At 38.8% G+C, this 20,527-nt stretch overlaps 1 protein-coding gene across 1 annotated transcript in view; it reads left to right on the top strand.

The window, feature by feature from the left end:
• Window positions 1-1,392: 1,392 nt before the first annotated feature.
• Window positions 1,393-20,527, top strand: part of LOC122797117 (E3 ubiquitin-protein ligase TRIM39-like) — a 164,150-nt gene continuing 145,015 nt past the window's right edge. Inside the window, exon 1 of the mRNA XM_044065913.1 lies at window positions 1,393-1,411. Coding sequence (XP_043921848.1) covers window positions 1,393-1,411 — 19 coding nt within the window. The remainder of the gene's footprint in view (window positions 1,412-20,527) is intronic.

Genomic DNA, 20,527 nt, shown 5'->3' with positions numbered 1-20,527 from the left:
CTAAAGCTATTAGAGGGTATGGATGCCAACATGAATAGAATTAATGGTATTAAATCCATGAAAAATTGTATACCACTACATAGGTCCAACAATAAAGGAAACCACCAGGAATTAGCAAAAACCATAGTTTAATATTGCTTTTGTCTTCAGGAGACTTCATCAGAATAAAATAAAAAACACATCAGCAACTACTTATATATCAATCACCAATTAAGTTCAATTAAAAGACACACATAATTTAAAGATGCATAAACCAAGACATTTTTTTTTTTAAAAAAAGCAAAAAGCAAGTCATTTTAAAACCTTCAGTCTCCTATTTTTTAAAAAACATTTAATATTGACTGAATCATTTATACCAGGTTGTTTGTCAGCTCTTAGTCTTAACTGCCACATAGTTTCTCTTTGCTCAAAAAAATCATTGAAAGACCCACCCCTAATATTCATCACTACATGTTCCAAAACAGTGAACAAAAATGTTTGTATCCCCTACATTTTAGGGAATGTCTAAATAAGGCATTATTAGTATTCCTGGTCCTAATACAATAATTCCTTAATTCTTTTACTTAAAGACCTAGTAGTCATTCCTACATAAAATTCACTACAAAAGGAACAAACAGCTAATTCTTGGTGGTTTCCTTTATTGTTTGGCCTGTGTGGTGGTATACTATTTTTATTGGTGCTTGGTTTGCTGCTACATCCTTTGGGATTGTCTTTTTTATTGGTATTAAATCCATGCGTAAATGTAGACAATTCCCATATTGTGTAAAAGTAAGAACTGGGAATTCATTTTTAATAAGGGGGCAGAAGGTTTACATTAACAATAAATACAACTGTGACTCTAACAACATTATTTCTTGGCAACATTTAAAAATTGTTAATGTTTTTATGTGGGCAAAATGGAAAGGAGGTTCCATAATCAATTATATGAGCATGAATACAGTATCAAAAAAAGCAAATAATCAAATGCCCTAGCAAAACATATTGTAGAATATCCTGAACATTCATTTCAATACATGGTCATTAACAGCATTAAGAATAACCCTACGGGTGGCCCAATAGGTTTATATTTGGAGAAGAAGGAATTGATTTGGCAATTGAAACTAGACGCCTGTTCCTGGTCAGGCTTGAATGACATTAGTTCTATTTACTGTCTTTTAAGATTAAAAGCTTTAGAATGATGATTAAATATGTTTTTACAAACTTAACATTTTTGACTATATATTTACTATTAGGTTCCCCTTTACAATCCCAAAATACTGAAAGCTCGAATTTCAGTATCTCAGGACCATAAAGGTGAAAATGTAAAATCTCGAAAGTGGATAAGCGTGAATTCGAATAGCTCGAATCTGCTCTTATACAGTGTAGCAACAGGACGGGAAGTGTTTGGCCGGGATGCTTTACAGAAGTGAAGGTAAGTGAGTGTATGTGAGTTTTATTGTAAGTTGTGGGTGTGGGTTAGGGTAGAGAGGTTGTGTTTGTGTGTGTGTGTATGTGTGTGTGTGTGTGTGTGTGTGTGTGTGTGTGTGTGTGTGTGTGTGTGTGTGTGTGTGTGTGTGTGTGTGTGTTTGTGCAAGGGAGTGTGGAATGTCTGCGTGTGAGTGATGAATTTCTTAAGTGTTAGTGCGATCTCGGAATTGGTATATATAAGTAGGGGGGTGTGGGGGGGCGCACACAGATGTAGTGTAGGACTGTGTAGTTTGTGTGTTGTGGGTTGACTGGTGTGCGTGTTGTGTGGTGTATGGTTTGTGAATGTTCGGGATTTCAGTGTTTCGTGTTTATGTGTTTCAGGATTGTGGGCTGTTTGACTTTATAGTTTTGAGATACTGAAATTCGAGCTTTCAGTATCTCGAGATTATAAAGGGGAACCTTACTATTATTATTATTATTATGTCTTAAGTATGTATATATATATATATATATATATTTTTTTTTTTTTACATAATTTTTACATACATTTTTACCTGATCTTGTATGGGGGATGTTGCAAGAGTGGCTGTTTTTATTACTTGGAAGAAAAAATGTTTTAACTCAATGTTTTTTATCTTCTTTGTGTGTATATATATATATATATATATATATATATATATATATATATCTATATATATATATATATATATATATATATATATATATATATATATATTTATATATAAATATATATATATATGTGTGTGTGTGTGTGTGTGTGTGTGTGTATGTTAAATGTCTCTTTAAATTTTAATTGGAAAAGTTTTGGAGGGAATTTTGAATTAGGAACTAAGGGTATTTAAACTGATTTTACTACTGAAGGTTATCTGATGAAGTCTGATTTGATTATACAGATGAAAGTGCTAATCTTTTGGTTAATAAAGTGATTTGTATGTCCTCGATCTTCCATTTTGTATTTTTTTTCATATGGACAAAGGCTGGCAGATTTGGGGTTGAAGGCACAAACACAGGGCCAACATTGACATGTTGCTGTGATAAACTCATTCATTTACTGGTGTAACAAGGTTTGTTGTGACATGTGTCTTCTGAGGGATACGAAGTCAGTAACTTACATGGATGTCACTATGTACTGACTGCACTCATCAGAGTATGCTACTGCATTTCTAAAGATAGGAAATATGTGAGTAACACAACACATGTAAGACTCCAAACTCTGGCCTGTCTACACATAGCCCTACAGGTGAGTTTCCTCAACCACATAACACTGTCATGCCAGATTTTAAATCATCTAGAACAGCCATATCCAAACAAATCCTGTTAAACCAGCATTACTTCATATGGAGAAGACCAATACTTACATTCTGTCCCCATGTCTGGAACATCCCTGTCGTGTTTGTTGGCCTGTCTCCACAGTGTATGTTGTAAGAGGTATTTCCAACTACCCTCTGTGATGCTGTTTGTCAAACACCCACATGAAGTCCTGCTCACAGTGAAGGAAAAGGGCCAACACCCATGTGAAATGCTTAGTTATAGGAGTGTGTTTCCATGCAATTGGTTATAGGAATGATACCACAGCTGTTCCATATGCAATTACCAAGTGGGGGACTGCAATTTGTGCACAGGCCATCAGCTGATCATGAGCATCACTTACAAAACTCAAGCTGCTGACGAAACAAAGCAGATGTACTTTTCCACATCCACCAGATAGGGAGTGAAAGAGAGAGAGAGACAGAGACAAAGTAAGAAAGGAAGGGAGTAGAAGAGTAAGAGCCAAACGTGTTTGAAGAGTGTTATCTGGGCATTATGATGATTGCATATATTGTGTACTAATCCATACTGTCACATGGTACTTGCACACGGCTGTACACATTTATGGCTGAGGATTGTCTACAGCAATCTCTACAGTGTTTGGAAAATGCTGGCCTTGTAATGTGGACAATGGGACATGTAGCTCCTCAATATAATGATGTAGCAAAATCCACACTGCAATGGATCCTATCATTACACAATCATCCCAACACCCACACAGGACACTGATGGCACACACACAAACACACACTTACCAGTAATGGGTTTCATACCACTACCTGACTATGTATTGCTATTACATTGTTATACAATTATTGCATAATATGCCATGGAGCTTACATGCTGGAGAGCTGTCAAGAGGTATCTTTGAAGGTGAGTGACATCAGCAACAGTGATAAAAGAGGGATAAGGGAAGTGTAGTACATGTGACTGTCCACAAAAGCAACTGTCAAGGAAGACAATCCCACACTCTCTCAGGGAATCACACACATTATCACAGTTGGCAGGGTCAGGATTACACCTCCTACCTAAATAGTTTGCTACACTAAAGTATTACACAGTTATCACATGCACCACAGAGCTTATCTGGATGATATATGGCCAAAGGGTTATTTCAAGGTGACTGACATCAGCAGGAATGCTATGATAGGGCAATGGGAGGTGTAGTGAGTGTGAATGGCTTAAAAATCATTAATCTCCACACACATACACACACACACACACACACACACACACACACACACACACACACACACACACACACACACACACATACACACTTGCCAGTACTGAGATGCATGGGTTCATTGCTTCACAGGTGTGTAGTAGGTGACTGTCTGAAGGCTGTACAAGGCTAGGCAAAGGGAATACCTTGGCATCAGGCCATGTGACAATGGTCTCCGGTGTGGCTCAGGGGTGTAGTCCCTGGATTGGCCCCCACAGGTGGGTATTGTATTCACTATCCACTCATCTAGGTTACTATTGTGGGTGGCCAGTGCTGTGCAATGCTTGCTATGTATGTGATCTATATTCCATAACATGGACAGCAGTTGCGTTGTGCACATGTCCCACATGCATGTTCTGTGACGTGTGGAAGTGTACTTGAGGTCTATGGGGCATGTTGTGTGGACAGATTGTTATCTTCTGATGTGGCATTCCTGACCTCATTTGGTGAGACCTGGCTATGGAACCGAGGTCATGCTTGCACCTACATTGACAGCATGATACAGGTATTCAGTGGAGTAAGTGGCATCTGTCCATACAGGGCATGTGTATAAGGCCTGGTATTCCCTTTTTGGGTTACATTTGCAGATTGTACAGTTCTTGCAGGCATCCAGTGGGAAACATATCAAAAGAACCACTGTAAGCATTTATTTGCCTACTGTAGGGATGGAACAGGGTGCCATGTCCTTTTACTTGCTGGATAACACACACTCAGGTCAACAGATATAACACATCACAGTACTTTCTGCTGTCATTGGCACTGTTGTGGTCAACAGATATGTAGTGCACTGTAACCACACCATGGTTACTATCTGTGAGGCAATATGCAGGGAACTGCCAATATAGTGGTTGTTGCCTAGCCAAATTTGTTTGTGTATGAGACGTGGCTGGAGAATGTTCTCTGAGTAATACAAGGGTTTCCTATATTGTTAATCAATCCATAATGTCACATGTAGGGATTTGGATTGTCTACACCAGCGTCTGTGGTTTTTGACATCTGTTGTCCTTGTAAGGTGGACATTGTGACATATACTAGGTCCTCAACATAATAATTTAGCAAAACCCACAGTGCATTCTGTTATTACACAGTCACAGCAACCTCCACACAGAATACTGATGACAGAGACAAACACACACACACACACACACACACACACACACACACACACACACACACACACACACACACACACACACACACACACACGTGCCAGTACTGAGATTCAATCCCCTACCTAGCTACATATTGCTATAACAGTGTACTGTATTTATTGCACTTCCCATGGAGATTATGGGTCAGATGTTGTTCCAAGGTACTTCTATGGTGAGGAACATCACCAGCCCTTGCAAATACTGGCACTGAGAGATCCAAAAAACAATTTCAGCCTACACACACATTTACATTTGCCAGGGTGAGGTTCAAACCTCTATCTAACAATCTTTATGGACCTTTATATTACACATTTACCACATGCATCACTGACCTCACATGGCTTAGGGCTGGCAACAGTTACTTCTCAGGTGGATGTTATCTGCAGGACTGCTAAAGTCAGGCTGTCAGATATGTACTGGGTGTAAGTAGGGCCAAAACATTTTAGGTACACACAAACACTTACAACAGATGAGATTCAAACCCATACCTGTGTATTTACTGCTACTACAATGAGCTGCATTTATGGCATATGCCACAGAGCTTACAGAGCTGAAACTTGCCCAAAGAGGTATTTCAAGGTGACTGACAGCAGGCTTGCTAAAGTAGGACAATGGGAAGTGTAGTGACTGTGAATGGCCTCAAAATCATTGATCCCCACACACACAAACACAATTGCCATGTCTGGGATTAGAACTCCTACCTAACTAGTATGTCATACTACCGCATTATGCAGTTATTACATGTGTCATGAAACATATAGGGCTGAACCTTGTCCAAAGAGGTATTTCAAGGTGACTAAGATCAGCAGGCTTGCTAAGGTAGGGCAATGGGAGGTGTAGTGACTGTGAATGGCCTCAAAATCATTAATCCCTACACACACAAACACCCACACACAGTTTCACAGCTGCCATGTCTGGGATTAGAACTCCTACCTAGCTAGTATTTCACACTATAGCATTATGCAGTTATTGCACATGCCAAGGAGCTTACAGGGCTGAACCTTCTCCAAAGAGGTATTTCAAGGTGACTTACATCAGCAGACTTGCTAAAGTAGGGCAATGAGAAGAGCAGTGTGTGTGAATGGGCCATAAAACATTCCTCTGGAAACACACACACAACACACAGTCACACATAGCTTTACATTTGACAGGACTGGGTATACAAATGCTAGATGATTACTGATTTCTACTGTCATGTTACATAGTTATTGCAAGCACCACAGGTACTATAGAGCTGAGGGCTACCAGAAGCAAATGTCTACAGTGATAGACATCAGCACATCATGTGATATTGGCCAGTTGGATGTGTGGTGGGTGGGACAGGCCTCATGATGGGAAGCTCTTTGTCACTGTCTGTCTCTCTCTTCCCCACATCTCTGTTTGTGTATGTTTGACCTATTATAATGTGTTTTCCTTGGTTATATGTGTGTATTCCTATCCAATGTGTATGCAAACATTTATGGTGTGCAATGTGGTGTGTGTGCACAGAAATCTGCAACTGAAAGATATGTATAGTCCATTGTTGTTGTCAGACATGGGCATCATTTCTCTAACTGTAGGAGCATGCCCAGTATGACCTTCTGTATTTTGTTGCCAGACATGGGATTAATTTCTCTAAGTGTGGGAGTATGCCCAGCATGACCTTCTGTATTGAGTGAGAGAATCCATTCCAGATAGGTTGTACTACAGTGCAGGATTCTGTGTTCCACACCTACAGCTAGCAACCTGTTTCTGCAGGAGATAGGTTGACAATATGGAGTAACAATTGACAAAGAATAGTGGGATATTGTACCTGTTGTGTCTGTGCTGCTTGTGTTACATGGTTTTCATGTTAGCAGAGATATTCAGACATATGTACTCTTTTACACTGTGATGCATTATGTCATCAGCTACTGACAGATATACTTATTTGTTCACAGTTATTTCCTGGGGAATATGAGATGAATGAAGCTGTGTCAGTATTGTGGTCTGCAGCCTACATATTCCTGTACACTCATGCCATTATGGAGGAGGTGCTACAGACACTTGCTGATGGGTCTGTGTAAATATTGCAGCACTTTGGTACTGTGGTGGCTGAGGATCCCCTGCTTGTATGTGTATTGACGTAACAGAATGGCCATATCGTGCTGTGGCCATACCTAGAGGCAGGGCTCATATATCTGGTCAGTTCCCCTTCACATTGTGGTTTACAAGCAGGTTTTTCACCACCCATTACTGAGTTTGCAGGCAGGGCTAGTATGGGTACACATCAGAGTTTCAGACTGCACACACTCCATGGCATCCATGCTTCTACCCTCCTCTGTTATTCTATCCTCTTTATAACATTATGCAAGCAATATCTGGGACATATCCGTATAGTTGTCCCTTCATCCCAGCGGTATTTAAGGGTTGGTCCACAGTTCATGCAGTAGGACATGGTGGGCATGCTATTGGGATTTGTCAACATGGCCTTGCATTTGTGTTCTGTGACTGTGTTATGTTGTTAGTTGGCACCCCATGCGATAACATACATTTGCAGTATTGGTAAGGCACAGGCCTTTGACAGAGGACTGTAGGGCATTTAGTAGTGATGCAGGCCATCTGTATCAGGCCAGTGCATTCTGTCACTCCTACAGTCCCAGGCTGCAAGCTACTGGATTCCCCTGTGGTGACAGGGTAAGTGTCCGATTTGTTAAAAATCCCACATCTGTGTACACTGGTGGTGTAGAGTTTGTGGGAAAAAACAGTCTGTAGGGTGTTTGCATAGTTTATATTAATGTGCCGGGCTGCTGCATGTGTAATTGGCTAATTCAGATACATTCCACCTGCCAGCTATGCTAGTTCTCCTTGATTGCCTTCCTACTGCTGTTTCCCTTTCCCACGTCCTCTCTATTTAAAGCCCTGAGGCTTGCCGTGCATACCAGTGCTCAAATGTAAACAGTTCTACTATTTCCTGTGTGTTTTTTCTTTTTTTTTTTTTAGGCCCGCTGTGCACCACACACACCCATTTAGCTAATGTAAGCACTTTTAGGCAGAAATGGCCCTTCCTGGATGTGAACATGCACTGCATTTCATGGTATAAGACTATACAGTTTCAGGCACACCCCCTTCCTTAGCTATGCTTAGCTAAGGGCAAACACGGGCCACAGAGCTCCAGTGAGCTTACAGCAAGCATGACACACCCTCTTATGAAGTCATTCACCTCTTATACTTGCACTGTTGTATTGCTGCACCTACACGGTTAGGTACAAGCTGACACTTTGTGGAAATCTGCAATATAGGTATAACTCCCCTCATTTACATACCCCAGTGTGTAAGTTCTTAGTTACTGCCCTTAGACAGTCCCTTTCCCCTTGACAACCAGTGTTCCCTGGTATTATTTCATTCTAAATGCCATTGACTTTAATGGCAAAATGCAGAAATATCTTAAAATTGAATTTCTCTTTTTTTTTTTTTATTTTCGGCACAATCCCGTTTGCACACCACTGCCCTAAACTTAAACAGCCATGATCGGCCAAAAAAAAAGTTTAATTTTTTAAAAAAATGAAACATTTATTAATGCCAATGGCCTTATATTTGCTCATTGACATGTATGTTTGACTGTAATACATGCTTTCCATGAGCTGTTCTGCCTCCGTTTGCTCAGATGCAGAAATGTATTCAGTTAATAACTGAATACATTTCTGCTATGACACTGTTCCTGCATGGAGTCTGGCCATCTTCATGAATCACTAAATCACCTCATTTGCATGTTTTTTACCAGCAAATTAGGTGATTTGCATCCTGCATGGCTTTCCATGCAGGGAGAATGTAGGGTCGCTCGTGCATGTGAAAACGGCACTTTCCTGGATCGCTCAGCCACCATTTTCTGTGCAGGAGTTCCTACACTGTTCCTGCATGGAAAATGGCCATTTATGAATCCCAGAAAATGTATTTCAACATGGAATACAAAATAGTGTTTTTTGTAGGACAGATAAAATTTTCATATTAGAAATATGTTTATAGATTGTTTCTTTCTTTCTAAAAAAAAGAAATACATAAGGCATCCAAAATGCATATGCATATATAAAGTATTTAACCATTATGGATCATCTAGATAAATCACTTTGGAGAAAAGCAAACTACAAATTTTTAAAAACAATTGAAAAATGATAAAATACTCCATTGAGAATTATAGAGCTCAACTAAATTTGCTATACTCAAAGAACCTTAGTTGCCATTTGTATGTGCCAGTGGACAGCAGTGTCATTTCTATTGAGAAAGCAAAAACAAATCTAATTTGAAAGAAGCAGGCTTTTTATATAACAGTATGCTTTTAAGTAGATATTAAACATATGGTAATCTTACTTACAGTTATTAAAAAAAACACTTCATTTACAGAAGCATCTGCAGAAAACAAATTAAATGTAACATTTACAGGAGAAAGACAACTCATCAATATATCTAATTGATGCAAACTATTAAGATACCTAAAGTTCACATTGTCAAAATCTAAGAGCTATCTAAGCTGCTCATAGATGAAGAATGGGAGAAAATATTAAAACCAAATACTTTTTGAACCTAGCGTATCTACTTCATTTCTACAATATAACTTACACATGCATGTAATTTTTATACCCAGTTCTATTACATAAGTTCCATACCAAAAAAAACAAGACTACTGTAGAAGATGCAGCCAATATAATACAGTAGAGTTGGTGCATAATATACTATTTCCTATCCAAAATGATGCAGTCTATACTAATTATTATATGTTATTGCTTTAAAACGGACATGGTTCTGTGTACAAGAGCAGGGGGGTTGTCGGAGAGCAATGCTCTCACAATACTCATGCCCCCTGCACTCCATAAGTGCCATAGAGCAATGTAAGGAGTGTTTGTGGAATATCTTCCAACCCCTTAGAGTAAGAAATCTGGAGAAATCAAACAAGTCTGGCTCGTACAGACTTATAGAAAGTTGATAGAATAACAAGTTATGCATTAGCACGATTTGCCGAAGGGTATGAAGTCAGAAGCTCAAATGTCTGTCAGCAGTATCTAACTGCAATCATCAAGATGTGTCAGTAATTAGCCATAAAGCTACAAAAAAGGATAAAAAATATAAGGCAAAAATCTGGACATATAAGGTTCTAATTTTTTTTCCAGTCTGGAATAAAGTTTAAGCGTAGCTGCATGGATTTGCCCGTTGTGCAGCTATGCATACCGGCGTTTAAACCAGGAAAGAAGTTAAGTAGAACTATACACTCAAAAAGAATTAAACTGGAATAATGTAGTGGTTAGAGCATTTGCCTAACATGCAGTTAAGCACAGTTTGAGCTCCACAGCAGACCATTGATTTTCATATGTGAAACACAACCATAATGTATTTTTCATAAATAGGTAGTGCATATATTTATGTATAAGTTAACCAGGGTAGTGCAGCAGCTCCAAATGAGAAGTGTCACTGAAGTTAAAAGTTTAAACAAAATTTAGCATAGCTAAGCAGATTTGCACACAGGTAAGCAAAGCCTACACAGATTAAGCAAGTATTTGTTTAACCATGTTTTAGCAGTATTTAGCTCCACGCAAACCCGCTTACAACTGCTTAAAACTGCTTTAATCACCCTGTCACCATCAGCGACTGTTTTGCCCATCAACAAAATAACCAGACATGCCCTGAACCCAGGACTCTGTACACCATAGTCACAGCAATGTACTACTACTCCATCTGAGCAGTACTACTGAATGTTTTTATTTAAAATATATCATTCAATGCAGGTATAGAATACTATGGAACAAACACTGTGGAACCAACAAGTTTATAATATATAAATATACAAATATAGATGTGTATGGTGATAGGGATTTGGGACGTTAGCTTGACTGAGCAAACGTCCGAATCCATAAAACCCAAACGCACTTTAACGAAAGCGCTTTTATTGAAAAATTGCTTTCGTTAAAGCGTGTGACAAAAAACCCCACTACATTTACATTTTAGCAAGGAGGGCTTTTCCCCCTGCACCCCCCCATGTGGGGGCTGTGCCCGCCACACCCCACCTACTTTAATATTCTCCCTCCGGGAATGCACTACAGTGGAGAAAAGGGAAATTTCCCTTATCTGCACCATAGAACAGCCTTGACAACAGTCATACTTACGCGAAAGTGCTTCTTCGGTGAAAAGTATGCCCGGTCATTTGGATTTCGGTTGTTTAGTCAAGCAAACATCCTAGATCAAGTGATAGATACATATGAAAAGTGTATACATCAGATACATGTAGCTGTACATATGAAATTAGACATATAGGATATGCGCATATATATCACAAAATAATATATATATATTTGTGTAGATATCAAACAAGAAATATACTGATATATCAGTAGGCATTTATTAAAAAAATATATATACATAGAAATATATCTATACAAGGATAAATATATATTAACATATATATATATATATATATATATATATATATATATATATATATATATATATATATATATATATATATATATCTAGGTACTTATATATATATATATATATATATATAGATATATATATATATATATATAAACATAAATATACATATACAGAGATAGCTATATATATATATATATATATATATATATATATATATATATATATATATATATATATATATATAGACATACTTATAAAGATATATATATACATATATATATATATATATATATATATATATATAAGCACATTTTATATATATAGATATACCCATGATATATATATATATATATATATATATATATATATATATATATATATATATATATATATCTATATCTGTGCATAACATGTACTGGAGTCATACCCAGCATATTCAGAAACATTCAATCATGGCAAAGGGTGGGAAATTGGTCATATTTAAACCCTGCAGGTGGGAATGCAGCTCATAACTGGTTGTAGCTCTCCACTGTAAGCAGTATGGCAGGTGTTGGAGTGGGCATGCTCTTTCAGGCACAGCTCTGGGGAATACAGGAGTCCAAGGTCATGGTAGGACTCCTGGTAAAAAAACATAACATAAGACTGCTGCAGGACCAGTACAGGGCTCCCAATATAAAGCGGAAACCTGGGAAAGTCTCGCCCATGATGTCACCAGTGCCACTGGTATTCCTTGAACTGGTGAGCAGGTCTGGTACCACTATGCCTATTTGAAACAGAGGAAGAGAGAGATCATGGAACAGTGGGTCCAAGAAGCAAGAGAGAGGGGAGCGGTCCCAGCAGTGTGCAAGTATTCATAGCAATAACCGTTTACCAAAGTCCATCCTGTGTATGCGATGGATAGGTATGCCTAAATGTTTCTCTATTTTCATTACAGCTAAAGCTGAGTGGGCTGTGAACCAGAAAGCCCATGCCATTAGACTGCAAAGGCTATGTTGCGAACCTGGTGAGTAACAATCCTGCTTGTACTAGTCATACCACATAAATATAAAGGAGTAAAATTTCACGTGGCAGTATAAAAATGTGTATGGTTTGTACTGAATAAACCAGATAATCTGTCAGAAATAGTGCCATATAGGTCATATTTAAATAAAAGTGTAACTGCCTGGCAATAAAGTTCTAAATCTTAGACTGGTTGTGTTTACTCTGGTATTGTATGACATGAAATGTCGTATTTACCAAGCTCTGATATCTGAATAGTAATGTTGTGTTAACCACTGTTTCCAAAATTGTGCTACATAAAAATATGTCTAGAATGACGGTATAAGAATGTTGTAATTACAAGGTCAGATTGGACAACCAAGCAAGAGTTGGACAGAAAACACTGAAGGAAGAGGCAGCAGTTTCTTAGTAGCTCACTCTGATGAAACCAAATTTTTGTATTTTTAGCAGACATAGCCATGGTTCGAATCCCAGGAGTGGTAGTAAGCTGTATGTATAATTTTAACTAGGATTTTGGGAATACGTGTAGAAAGAGTCAGGTAGTGTTAACAAATATTCTCCCCACAGGTCTTCCAGGTAAAAGAAGAAGAAAGTAGGTAGAAGACTGATGAATTATACACTGTGTACAAACATACCACTGGCCAAAGCAAGGCCATACAGTATTGTAATAATACATGCAGAGTAATGATTAGAGCAATGATCATTAAAGTTGTGAGTACTACAAGGATATACAAGTTGTTAATTTACACCCCCCCACGATATCTGCAACAATAATCTAAACACACAAATCTACTGTTGGGACATATGTCCTATTGTTCAACAAATATTGAAATGTGTTTCTGTTAATGTTGCATGTTGAAAACTATCATTGGTGGCCTGTTGCTATCAATGTAACCTGCTTGCCATTGTAATGGCCACTGTGGTTCCATATAAGCATGTGTTCTGTTTGCTATGCAACTGTTCCAAATCTGTTGTTTTGGGTTAATGGGAATATCTATGCATGCTGTTATAACTAATCCTGGATTGTGTTGACTATTACTAATCCACATATGTTCTAAAACTGCAACACCATAGCACGGTTGGTAAGGCCGGTCCCAGCAGATCAACCTCTCCCACCTCATCTGGCCACGGCACTGGGCCCCAGCATGTCTGTGACCCACCCCAGGACCTCCTTGTCTGCTGGTCCTACAGCACCTGCACGTGGAACCGCCTCAGGGGATGGGGCTCATTCCCCCCCGGGAGTGGGCATGGACAGGATACCATCACCTGAAGCCAAGTCCAGGCTTTAGTGCATAGTGAACTCCAAAAGGAGTTTGAAGATCTGCTATGTCAGCTTGAGGGCCACGTGGCACAATTAGAGTGTCAGCCTGCCCCTCCTACTCAGCCCCCAGTACAGCCACCTTCAGGGCCATAAAGGTGCAGTGGTGACTGCCCATTGGTGGGCACCTCAGTCCAACTGTTTCCATTTGGGGGCTCATGGGCTTCTGATTTCCAAACACCCCTCCCCATCCAAGGTGATTACCTCCACATATGTCATATACCACCCCATGTATGCTGTCTTGTCTGTTTTGTTTGTCTTTCTACCCAACCTACCTCCCCAAATATACATACTATCCTTCCCCAAAATCCCACTGTCACCTTAAAAAAAGGGCAATCTGTCCCCCCCAAATTTTTGCTCCATACATAGCTGGCCATTTCACACACATGTCCACTGGACACATTTAATCTCATCTAATTGGCTTCACAACACATTATTGTTGTCCTCACCCCTCTGTCAGGGGTTTGAGTGTCCAAATATACCTCCAAATTCAGTATATATGCACAGCCGTTGCTGTAAATGAAATGGACAGCTATGGACCTTCCCTACACCCATCCTGCACATCCCTAGCTACTTCCCCTGTTGTCTTTCCCTCTGCCTGAGCCCTTTTTCACCACTTTCCTATCACACCTTTTTTCTTTTATTTTAAAGAAATTAGCATGGGAGTAAGCTCTTTCAAGCAGCAGTAAGTGAGTTTCAGCCTGTTTGTGCATCACTAAGCAATGCCTACACAGATTAAGCACTTTTAAGGCTAACAATCTGTCAGCATAGATAACCGGAAGTTAGCATTGCTTACCTCCACGCAAACCTACTTACACTGCTTAAAAGTGCCTTAATCACTCTGTATCCTACAGCTCTTGTTCTGCCCAGCAACAAAACAACCAGCCCTTGCAAGCCTTGAACCATGGACCCTGCACACCATAGCCGCAGCAATTTACCACTAAGCCATTGGAGCTGTAGATAGGGCTGATGTTTTTTCAAACATATCATGCAGCACATTCTTTCAACAGTTGAGAAAATGTATTTATATCTATTTATCTATATATATATATATATACATATATGTACACACACACACACACACACACACACACACACACACACACACACACACATATATATATATATATAGATACATACATATACATATGTGTGCATGCATATATATTTTTGTGTATATATATATATATATATATATATATATATATATATATATATATATATACATATATATATATATATATATATATATATATATATATATATATTCCGTGTAGAAGTCGCAATTTTAAGTTTCGCTCGTCTGGGGTTTCGAGTTTATGGATTTTTGTCTTCATGGTCTGGAGATACTGAAATTCGAGATTTCAGTATTTCAAGATTATGAAGTTAATCCGTATGTGTGTGTGTATATATATATATATATATATATATATATATATATATATATATATATATAGTGCATTCGGACATTGGATCCATAGGCACCGGAAGCTGTTAAAGACTGGGGGAGCAGAGGGTGACATGTGCACTTAGTGAACTAAAAAGGGTAATTTTTTTATAATTATTTGTTGTTACCACAACATAGGTTCACTTGGAGGACATTTTAAGCTTAGCCAATTCCCCTTTAGTTCTTGAATTAACATTTTCTGATTGGTATTAGCTATCCCCATGGATGATAACTGTATATTAGCCCTAGTGAGAACAACTGTGATCATACCATAGATAATTTGAAGGTGCCATGTAACGGATGCATCATTTCGGAACTGCCTTTATCCATTAATGACATGAGGGGAAATCCTGGAGTACATTTTGTATTACCCATCCTTAGATCCAAGTTGCATTTGAATATGGATGGATGAGCTTTGCTTTATTTTTATGGATAGTCTGTTCCAGAACAGTGCTAGCCTCTGTGATATATATCAATCTCTCCACAACATTCATTTTAGATACCTGGACTGAGTATTTCTGGTGCCATTTGACTTGCTGATATTCAGTAGGGCCATCTGTATTATGTCAGAGGATGCTGTGTAGACATGTCACCTCTAAGCACTCTGTAGGATACTGAGTGTAGTAATAAATATTTGAGGTGATCCATGCAAGACTTATTGTTTAGGACTTGTATCCTTTTAGTAAGGTATCTCTGAAGATATTCCAATTTTTGCATGGGACTGGACAGATACATGCCAAATTGGGCATTATACAAAATGATCGACATAATGAGAGCTTTGTAAAGAGGGACAACAACATATCTAAATCTAGTCATAATCAATTTGTTTATAAGCTGTGCAATATAGAAAGGCTTTCTTATGACTCTGGGCACATGTTAGTCAAAAGTTAGGTCACTGTAGACACGAGTTCCCAAATGCCAAACAATTGGATCAGTTTTCAGAGGGCATTGTCATGATTTGACACCAGTTATTATTTGGAACAAACCTTCCTGCATGATGGTTAAGTCATTTGGGGATTCGATAAATTCTCCTAGCTTGCAGTCATCTCAAACTTAGCTGGCCAAAGCTCTTTGGTATTTCTTTTACTTTTGAGATGTATATGCCAAGCAGAAAATGTCTCACCGAACCCTGTGGGACTCCATTGGTGACTGGTCTCTTCCCCTGTTTTGATCTCCTGCATCCTGTGAGCCAGGTTGGCAATGCAGTTGGTGATCTGCTACATTATTCATCTTTTGTACTATACCTGAGTAGGGGATTGTGTCAAAAGGCTTGGCAAGGTCAAGATAATGTGGTGTGAACTGCTTTACCTTCATCCATTGCTTTGGTAACAAGAGTAAAGCTTAAAATTTGCCCATGATTTTGAGCCTTTCACATTTTCCTCTGGGCTGTTTTCAAACACATTTTTAGGGCCATGCATACATGTATGCATTCCTTGATTCACCTTCCTGATTGTATTAAATTATATGCATTCCTTGATTCACCTTCCTGATTGTATTAAATTATATTCCTTGTATAATACAGCACACTTGCTAGACTTAAGTTAGAGAGCATTTTAAATTTATTGTTTAAACTTTTTTCCAGTAGGCAATGAAACAAAAATGCATTAACCAATAATGACAAGACTGCCCTATTCAGAACATTTCCATCATAAAGGTCTACTTCCACACACAACTGCATTTTAAACTTATTGTTTGAACATTTTTCCAGTAAGCAATGAAGCAAAATGCATGCGCCAATAATGACAAAACTGCACTATTCAGAACATTTCCATGATAACAGTCTACTTCTACTCACAATATATAAATACATAATCACAGCAGAGGGTAAGCCATAGGCATGTTACACAGCTTCTTGAACTTATTTTCAGTTGGGAGGGGGGGGGCAAAATGCCAAAAAACAGGGACACATTTTAAACATTGCGTGTATAATTTTGGAAAGTTGCTTGCATAAAATGTTATCACCATGCATTTCACTGCCAAGTCTTGAACCCAGCAACCTATGTACTACAGCCAAAGCAACATACCACTAGGATAAACCAGCATTTTCTTGAGAAACAGGAAAACAAACTTAAATGGCTATCATATCATTTAGTGAATTCAGTTATCACTTCTCACCATAGCTCTCATCCTCTTAGCACAAAAATACAGAACAAAGCCAATAATGGGGGAATACAGCCCCACAATTGGGACTTGGAGCACATAGTAAAGACAACCACAAGGTCTCATACAGTTATGTAAAGAATCTCCATGGCAATACCAAGAATTGTTCTGAGCTACTAGACAATGGTACCTCCCAGACTGAGCCAACAAATAATGGCAGTATACTGGCTGGCATCTTGAGTGCAAAGATTACCCCTCCCCTCCAAAGGACCAATCACAATACCAGTACACCACCAGGCACCCAGTATTACTGCAGCACAGGTTACAACACCACTGTCCAAGGCCAGGAATATAGCTTCTATGGGACCTGAGAATATTCCTGGCTGTGTTTACATGCACTACAGAGTGACCTGGCACCTCACCTGTGTGCCCTGTTCAAGCACAGCCAAATCTCAGGCTTTGTCCCTACTGAAATGTGCACTGCTACTGTCACCCCTCTCCACAAACTAGGTGTAATTACAGACCCTGAGAAATAACATCCCAACTGCCTGACAAGTCTGTTATGTGAAGATATGGAATGCATCATAATGCACCTAATAAACAGGGATATGGGAATATGCAGACTCAGGATCCCACACAGTTTACCTTTGTGAAGGGTAGGTCATACTTGCTCATTCATCCTGGTCAACCTCTTGTCATCAGTCACCTGTGCTGTGGTTGAAGGCAAGGTGACACATACAGCCTACAGTGATCTGGCCAAAGCCTTTGATATCATTCCCCATTCACTAAGCTCGGCATCAACTCCTATATCACTAGGTGGGAACAGAGGCACAAATACAGGGGTAGATTGGATACTGCTCTCATACATTGAGACAGTTGCAGATGTCATTGGGTTTGTTGTAACATCCTTTATGAGGAATATGATGTCAGTAATACCAATAGATGTGAGTATTTACTGACTGCATTCCCCAAAGTTCACAACTGATTTACCCGGGATAACAACTGTCTGGTGAACGCACAAAACATGACAGGCAGACATGTGGCCAGTCTGCAGACAGCGTGCCAGTGGAGAGGTATTTCAGAGACATATCACTGTGTGCCGTGACATCACGCACTAAATACATGTCCACACAAACCCTGTCAATCTATCAATCCACCATGTGTATAACAGCACTGATGACATAGAATCTGTTCACAACTATGGTGATATGTCCCCCATGTTGGTTGGCTGCCTCCACATGTCCTGTCCTGTGACATATTGACACCCACTGTATGTGAATCTGTAGGCCACCACCTCTATAATGTCCCTCACACAGGCAAGGAAATGGGGCAAGGCCCACATTAAGGAATGTCCTATATGTTGGAACTAGCAGCAGTGTCCAGGCCCTCAGCACAATGCAATGTGGGCACCTACATAATGGTATGGCCGTAGCAATACCTGACAACTGCACATCTGTACAGAGGACAGACAGAAAGTAGATAGCCAACAGGTTATGTATTAGGGTGAATGTTTTGAAAGATAGATGTCTGAAACTGAAAGGTATGCCATTACTACATGACAGCAGTCGTCAATGACATGTTTAAAGAACATAGTAGTCTACAGTTAATATCAACATATCAGATCAATATCCAATAGGAGATACATATAAACATACAGCTCAAACACCTTGAACAAGATACCCAGTACTCAGAGTCCAGCTTTGCATGCAGGTGTGTATGGTTCCAGTACTACAATCTGCAATCGACTCTTACTTGAAAAAGCACTGTTAAAAGTACTAACGTAATGATACAATATGTGTTAATATGTGTTAATATGTGTTAATCTATTTCTATCAACCAGTACACTGTAGCTGGTGTAACATGCAAGTGTGACTACATATAACCTGGGATACTACCCATGTATGAAACAAATCGAAAGAGAAAAGATTGTGGTACTACCCATGTATACCCAGGTGTATACTCACACCCCTTGCTACTGTAATGACAGCACATAGAAGCATGTTATGTACAGGAAATTAAGTACACTTATTAAAGATGTCATTACCCTGCAATTTTCTCAGACTGGAATGTGATCTCTGGTTCCCAGGGCTAAGCTATGCTTAGAAGGCTGCATCATTGCTTAAATGTAAATGCTAAGCAGATTTGCGCACTGGTAAGCAAAGCCTACAAGGTGTAAGCACCTGTTCGTTTAATCATATGTTAGCACCGCTTACCATCGGGAAAACCCATGTAAACATTCTCAAAGCTGCTCAAAACTGTCTTAATCATTCTGTATCCAACAGTCCTTATTCTGCCTAGCAACAAATTAAACAGCCCTTATAGGTCTTGAACCCAGAAGCCTGCACACCACAGACTATGCAATTTACCAGTAAGCCACCTCAAATTTATTGTCTGAGGATGTTTTCTTAAACTTGCCCTTCTTTACAGCCAGTTTACAATAGGGAAGAGACAAGTGTGCAATTAGGAAGGATTGGTATCTATCTATATATATATATATATATATATATATATATATATATATATATATATATATGTATATGAATAGAAACATTTATTTATTTATTTTATTTTACATTTGTTAACCGGGGGTGTCTGACTGAGCTAAAAAGGCCCTTTTTCAGCAGAGGGCCAGAGAGAAAAGCTCCACATAGAAAAATTACAGATACATTTAGATATTTAGACATGATCAGTATACACACAAATTACAATAGACATGTTTTTACAGTGGTATGCAGCAACATCAACAGTTACAGTGGAGAGAACAAGCAAGAAAATATTAATTTAAAAATAAAGGTAATTAATAGATTGTGGTGTACAGCTGAAATTTGGAACATAGGTAGAATACATACATAGTTCACAGGTACAGTACATACATTGTACATTAGCCTGTGTTTGTGAGTAAGAGTGAAACCTATTATCAAGTACTCTAGGTTTAGTATGTGTACCTTATCTGCTTTTACTAGGCTGGGGAGCAGCCATAGCACTGCCGACTTTGCTTGAGATGTTGCCTAATGAGGTTTTTAAAGGAGGCTTCAGACGATGTGTTTTGTATGCTAGTGGGGAGAGAGTTCCATGTTTTAGCCACTGAACTACTATATAGTATGTCCCCAAAGCTATTGTAGCTGTTGGTGAGTTCTAGTAGTAGTTTGCTTGATGATCTAAGAGGCCTT

Source organism: Protopterus annectens, chromosome 3.part0, assembly GCF_019279795.1.
Source record: "Protopterus annectens isolate FY-2018-M chromosome 3.part0, PAN1.0, whole genome shotgun sequence".
NCBI lineage: Eukaryota > Metazoa > Chordata > Ceratodontiformes > Protopteridae > Protopterus > Protopterus annectens.
This window is presented reverse-complemented; position numbering and strand designations above follow the sequence as displayed.